This window comes from Sinocyclocheilus rhinocerous, unplaced genomic scaffold, assembly GCF_001515625.1.
Source record: "Sinocyclocheilus rhinocerous isolate Xijiao unplaced genomic scaffold, SAMN03320098_v1.1 scaffold1084, whole genome shotgun sequence".
NCBI classification, from domain to species: Eukaryota; Metazoa; Chordata; class Actinopteri; order Cypriniformes; family Cyprinidae; genus Sinocyclocheilus; species Sinocyclocheilus rhinocerous.
The window spans coordinates 661,648-668,505 of record NW_015656001.1 but is presented as its reverse complement, the minus strand read 5'-3'; the positions used below and the strand labels follow the sequence as shown (position 1 = coordinate 668,505).

Below are 6,858 nucleotides of genomic sequence, written 5' to 3'. Positions count from 1 at the left end.
TTTCCATTGTGTTGTGCTAATTTCGTTGTGTTGCGGCTTGTTTCCGTTTTGATGTGATAATTTCGTGTGTTGCAGCTTGTTTCCTTTGCGTTGTGCAAATTTTGTTGTGTTGTGGCTTGTTTCTGTTGTGTTGTGGAGATTTCGTTGTGTTGTGCACTACTGGGCTACTGTATATATAGCCTATCAAAGGTTAAATTGCATATAATCTGATACCAAAACTGTGCCAATGTGCTGCCTCTATACTTAGGGATAGTAGTACAGAAGTTGGTCAATTTTATTATTTATTCAAATGAAACAATCAAATGTGACACATTTCAAACATATCACAAATACCCTATTTTAAAGTTGCTATCATGTTCTTCTATAAAACCAAAGGCTTATATTACATTGATCCTAAACCCTCGATCACTCACCAGAATGATGAGGATGATGAGGAGGAAGAGGCTGGCAGCCGCCAGCGCTAAGAGGGCAATCGCCCATCCAGGCACCAAAACAGTGACCTTTGTAGTAGGTGAATGGTTCATGGTTGTGGTCCTTGAGGGCTGTGCTGTTGTAAACTTGGTGGAGCTGATTGTCGGTTTCCCAACAGTGCTGTGGATGGAGGTAAATGTGCTTTGGGGGACTGCAGTGGTGGTGTTATCGGGGGCTGTGGTGGTGGTGGTGCTATTTGGGACTGAAGTGATGGTGTCAGTGGTGGTGGTGCCATTGGAAGCTGTAGGGATGGTACCAATGGGTGCTGCTGTAGTGGTCCCACTAGGGACTTCTGTGGTTGTCCCATTGGTTTCTGCATTGGTGGTGCTGTTGGGTGTTGCAGAAATACTTGTATTATCCATCGGTGAGCTGGTTATGGTGTTTAGGTGCATTGTGGTGGTGTTAAAGGGTATGGAGGTGGTGGAGTGGATGGAGTTTGTGATGTTTCCTACAACAGCACTGGAGCCCAATGGGTGGGAGGTTGACATGTTGGGTGAGCGTGTGGATGGAAGACGGCTGGTGAAGGATTCAGTGTCCATTATATTGTCAGGAGTGGAAGTGAGGGGCATGGTCGTAAAGGTTATTTCTTTATGTGGTGTCGTTGGTAGTCTGCTGAAGATCTTCTCTTCCTCAAGAGGTTCTTCAGTAGGTAGTTCATCTGTGGGTGAGATTGATGAAATTATTGATTTAATTATTTATTGGTTGATAATGATGTTTTTGCCAGTTTTATATGGAAGCTTATTTCTGCAACAGAATTTAAAAAATATATTTTAATTAATAATAATAATTGTAACTTTTTATCTTACAATTCTTTTTTTTCCACAATTTAGACTTTCATTTTAGGTATCTTTTTAGGTATTTGGCAGAATTTGCTAACCTGGATGTTAATCTGGAATTCTGAGAAAAAATGTAGAATTGTGAAATACAAATTAAGAATTCTGGTCAGCGCTGAGAGCCTCGTTGGCAATGTGCCGACATAAAGCACTGTTGCGCTACGGGCGTCCTGAGTTCGAATCCCGACTCGAAGACCTTTCCCGATCCCGCCTCCACCCCTCTCTCCCACTTTGCTTCCTGTCTCCTCTACACTGTCCTGTCCTATCACAATAAAGGCAAAAATATGCCAAAAATAATGTTTTTTCACAATTATGAGTTTATATCTTGCAGTTCTTTTTTTTTTTTTTTTCAGAATTCTGCATGTTTATGCGGTCAGTTTACATTTCTAAAAAATACAAAAATAATAAATAAATAAAGAATTGCGAGGTGTAAACTTAGAATTCAGAGAAAAAAGTCAGAATTGCAAGATTTCTGAGGAAAAAGTCTATAGCTAAAAAAACTAAAACATAAACTTGCAATTGTGAGATAAAAAGTCAATGTTGGTCAATACTTAATTGTCAAATCCTCCATGTCAAACCCCCGTTAATGAACAACGTGAAAACTGTAAAATCAACCATTGTTGACTGTTATTTTACTTTCAATGTGGCTGAGTTCGATCTCTAGTGCCGGCGATGGTATTTGTTTGTACGCAGGAAAAAAGATTCCTCTCACAAGCTCTGGATTGACTCGAGTCGGCCCAAACAGCAGACGAGAAGTGACTATCACAGACCCATTACTGTAAGAGAAACATTTTAAGATCAGACAGTCCCTGTCACTGTTATATTGGATGTAAATCTAAGATTATTACTCAAACCTGAAAATCATCTCATCTGTCCCCAAATATATCAGATGAGTGGTGTCATATGATCGTTCATAAATATCTGCAAACTGGAAAAGTACAACAGGGAAAAATCAGTATTATCAATTTGCTCATCTTAATTGATAGCACAATTTATCACTTTGATAATACTGGCTTTCTATAAAGTACATTAATTTATTAGCATAGCTTATTTTGTTCATAGTACCATGGTAACACCATGGTTTCTTAGACGTACGGCATACATTGTAATATCTTTTAATTTATAAATCTGGTACCTTTACAAATATCACTGTGGGAGTCCCATGATATGATGGTATTACCAAGGTACTTTACCGAATACCATGGTATTTAAATGGTATTCAGTGATAAATGGTACTTTTCTATAAGTGCAATCATTCAGTAACATAATATATTAAAGTACTGGGGTATTTTTATTTGAGACCAGCGCTGCACCCTGGTATAATTTCTGAAGGAGTTCTAGATGACCACTAGTCATTGACCTGATCATTCAAATCATTCACTTTCATCTAGAGTATACTGTATGTCTGTCGGTGGATGTAATATATCCTAGAATACTGTAAATATCCCATGAGTGCTTTACATACACAAGCATGATTAACAAGAGACCCTCACCAGTTGTTCCACCTCTTGCTTGAGTGTTGTATACTCTGCTGATTGCTGGTCAGCCAGTGAATGATTATAAACACGGTTTGTGATTCTGAGATCCATGATAACTGAAGTCAAATAGTGTGGAGTCGAGGCATCTGTGCTTTCAGCTGGAGAATCCACCGCAGAGATATTGACAGAGTTTACACCTGAATCAGATATCAATATAAGGATTTAAGGTTTTTATTTCTCCCAAAAATGAAAATGTTGCCACCCTCATGATTAAAGAGATATTTTGAGGAATATGTTTTTGTCTATTCACTGAAAGTCACTGGTGTCCAAAACAACAAATACAATGACTTTATTTTTTTTTCCCCCTCAAAAATATTTTCTTTTGTGCTCCACAGAAGAAAGAAAGTCATACAGGTTTGGAATGAGATGAGGGTGAGTAAATGATGACAGAATTTTCATTTTTGGACTAACTATCCCTTAAACAGTTTTTCATATTTCACATCAATTTTTCATATTTCAATTTTTCATAAATCACATTTAAAATAAGGTCGCTACTCACCCATGAAAAGTACAATCCAACCAACAAATAAGGTGGTGGAGACTCTTGGTATAATATTCATCATCTTTGAAGACGAGTAATCCTTCAGCATGTGATCTCTGCCAGCAGGTTGAGTCAACATCCACTAATATCCCGGACTCTGGAGAAAGTGGCTCTTTATCAGAGTGAACAGTCTTTTTATTGTTTGAGCACCTGAGCAGGTACCGTGCACAGGTGGGTGGAGCTCCTGCAATTCATTGTCTTTGAGGAATTAAAAAAATATATATGTTTTTTCTAAAACCGCCATTAAAGTTAGAAAAACCACAAATCAGATCTCAGTCATTTCTCTTTGACAGCTATTAGATTAAAATGAGACTTTCGCTCATCTCTCCTGCTTTTCAGATTTTCCCCCTGAGACAAAACCCCCAGTAATCCCACATCAGTAGAGTTTCAGAAGAGCTCTCAACAGTGTCTCACATTGTACTCAGATTTGCCTAGAAAGTCTATAAATATCAGTCTTCCCAAGATCAGAATCTGAAGTACGCTATTCACATAGATTTTATAGCTCTATATGCCTAATTTATGCCAATATTTGATTCATTTCTGATTTTTAAGTGAAGCATCTGAGACAAAGGTAATACTTAAAGGGATAGTTCACCCAAAAATGAAAATTCTGTCATTAATTACTCACCCTCATGTCATTCCAAACCCGTCAGACCTTTGTTCATTTTTGGAACACAAATTAAGATATTTTTGATGAAATCCGAGAGCTTTCTTACCCTCCATAGATGGCAATGGAACTGACACGTTCAAGGCCCAGAAAGATAGTAAGGACATAGTTAAAATAGTCCATGTTTTGTTTTTGTTTTTTTGACTTCTTGTTTTTCTGAATGTTGTTTTTATTGGAAAACACTTTGTCCAACCTAAGTTGTTTTTAAATGTGCTATACAAATAAACAAAAAGAAGAATGTGACATCAGCGGTCAGAATGCAGGGTCAGGGTCAGAAAGCTCTCGAATTCCATCAAAAATATCTTAATTTGTAAAGGTCTTACGGGTTTGGAATGACATGAGGGTGAGTAATTAATGACAAAATTTTCATTTTTGTGTGAACTATTCCTTTATGAACCTGAGTTCATGAGCAATGAAAGAGCAATGTTTGAGCAATGAATTGTTCCTCTGCAATATTTTTTATAAAAGGGTAAGAAAAGGCTTGGCAACATTGAAATTGTGGGCGAATATGAAGAATGAATATACATTATTCACATGAGGTTTAGTGTTGCACTTCTTGCACCTCAAATTCAATATATGTACAGTATTATTATTATTATCATCATCATCATTATTATGATTAATAAAAAATAATGTTTGTTTAATTTCTCTGTTCTGTGAAACAATTTTCCTAAAGAGAATCACAAGGGCCCCAGCTATACTTTGTTGTTGTCGTTGTTGTTAAATAATAGCAAATAATAGTTAATTATGTTTACTCATTATGTGTGTGTGGGGCAGGTCATTATATATTTATGGTCATAACTTCTCACTATAAATAGCACATCTCACCTCTGCTGAAATGAATCCATGTGATGACATCAGCAGTGACATTATCCAGCAGGAGTGTGTGTGTGTGTGTGTGTATGTGTCGTCTGGCTGCAGCAGTGGGCAACTCTCTCCTCAAGACATTTGCAGTCATAACCACATCTGTCAGCCTTTTTAAAGTATTCCATCAGATTATTAAAATAATATGTTTCCAGTTTGCATTAGATTTAAAGGGGTGGTTCACTACGCGGGGGACGTGTCCCCCCCACTTTTAATATCACGTAAATTCGTCCCCGCACTTCGGGCAAGTGTGTTCGCATAGAGGTGTTCAAGAGCCCTGTGAATAAATATAGATTTCAATTCAAAGAGACAGGATAGTCTGTGCATGATCTGATGTTTTATTCGGACCCAGAATAAAGCGAGATGAACATCACAGAGCGCTAAACATTCCGTGCAGTGTATGTTTCATTCATACTCGAAGCCGGAGGGCGCTCTCGCGCGGAAAGTCGTATGAGGACATTCCTAATATGGACAAAAGCGTCCAAATGCACTGGGTTAGCTGGCCAATCAGAGCAGACTGCGCTTGTCGGAAGGAGGGACTTTGTAGAAAACGAAGCGTTTGAGAGAGGCGGGGCATGGAGGACCTACAATAATGTACAGTATTTGAAAAATAATGTGTTTTTTGAACATTAAAGCATGTCAACATATTCTGTTACACCAAATACACAAAATAATGATCTTTAAAATAGCATCATATGACCCCTTTAATATACGGTTTTATCCTGATTAAAGCTTTAATACAGTACGGCAACTGCACGTGCGTCCATGTTTAACGCTTCTCATAGCTATGTGAAAATAAGTGTATAATTGGAACAGTTCATTGTTGGAGCTGAGCTGAATGAGAGGGAGCGAGAGAGAGAGAGGTGTGTGCAGTGTGTGCAGAGCAGGGGGACGCGAGGAACACTATTAAGAATCGCTGCTTTAGAACATTGATTTTGAATCTTGTGAATCCATTAGAATCATTAGAAGACAGAATCATGATTCATTGAAATCACAATCAACCACCCCTTTAAAACAGTATTTTGGCATGTTTGTGTCAGCTGGTTCAACAAAATCATCTGCATTCATATAAATATTTTAAATCCCTTGATGTTTTTTCCTCCAGGTCAGAGACGCTGTGGTAAGAACTCTTCCTCTCGGATCAGTGATGTTTTATTCACTTGAGGTTTGAGTGTTTGTCTGTGTCTGAAATTTGAGTTGTTAAACGGGTCATTTGGTTTTTCCACAGGGCTTCAGTGAAGTGCTTTATGCCACCCTGATGTTTGCTTTTGGGAGGAAGGACGTCATCTTACCACACACAGTCTGAAATGTTTAGTGACACCCTGGACTGAATTTATAGCTGCTTTAATTATTTTACATTGAATAATAATGATTAGTATAATTTTCCAATCCTTTAAATATTATTGCATGTTCCTTTAAATATTAAAACCATGCACTAAGTGTTATACAATGTGCAAGGATCCTTTTGTCCTTCAGCCTGTTCTTGGAACAGTTTCAGAGAATTCTGGAATGTCCCAATGATGCCCAAAGCCCTTTTCCAGAGATTTTCTCAATATGTTGAACTTTCCTTGTCTTTACCCTCGATGAAACTTAATTATCTAAATGGGAACACACAGTTACATTAAGTGGTTACATATGTGTTTTTCCAGGCCATAGATTGAGTAAAAGTGCTCTAAAGAAAGAGAAGAGGACCACAGTTCACACAAACGGACGGGATGGGTGCTCATGTCCTGAACTGGAATGTACTGGACTCTATCAGTCCCTTGAGTTTCGGGAGATGATGTCATCATGTGTGCATGTAGTTTTGGCTCATGAATTCTTGGCAGCTGTTTAGAATGGAGAGTTGTAACATATGCGGTTGATTGTCCATTTGGCCAAGATATGGCATCTCTGCTCTCCCCTACTTAAAACACCGATAATATACTGCATAACACAAAGGCATGC

At 38.0% G+C, this 6,858-nt stretch overlaps 1 protein-coding gene across 1 annotated transcript in view; it reads right to left on the bottom strand.

Annotated features, from left to right (window-relative positions):
* The window catches only part of LOC107719160 (cell wall protein TIR4-like), a 6,655-nt gene extending 3,193 nt beyond the window's left edge, over positions 1 to 3,462 (bottom strand). Inside the window, exons 1-5 of the mRNA XM_016526531.1 lie at positions 3,342 to 3,462; positions 2,798 to 2,979; positions 2,159 to 2,232; positions 1,941 to 2,080; positions 414 to 1,129 (exon numbers count right to left, since the gene is read on the bottom strand). Of these exons, the coding sequence (XP_016382017.1) occupies positions 414 to 1,129; positions 1,941 to 2,080; positions 2,159 to 2,232; positions 2,798 to 2,979; positions 3,342 to 3,462 (1,233 nt within the window). The remainder of the gene's footprint in view (positions 1 to 413; positions 1,130 to 1,940; positions 2,081 to 2,158; positions 2,233 to 2,797; positions 2,980 to 3,341) is intronic.
* Between the last annotated feature and the right edge of the window lie 3,396 nt (positions 3,463 to 6,858).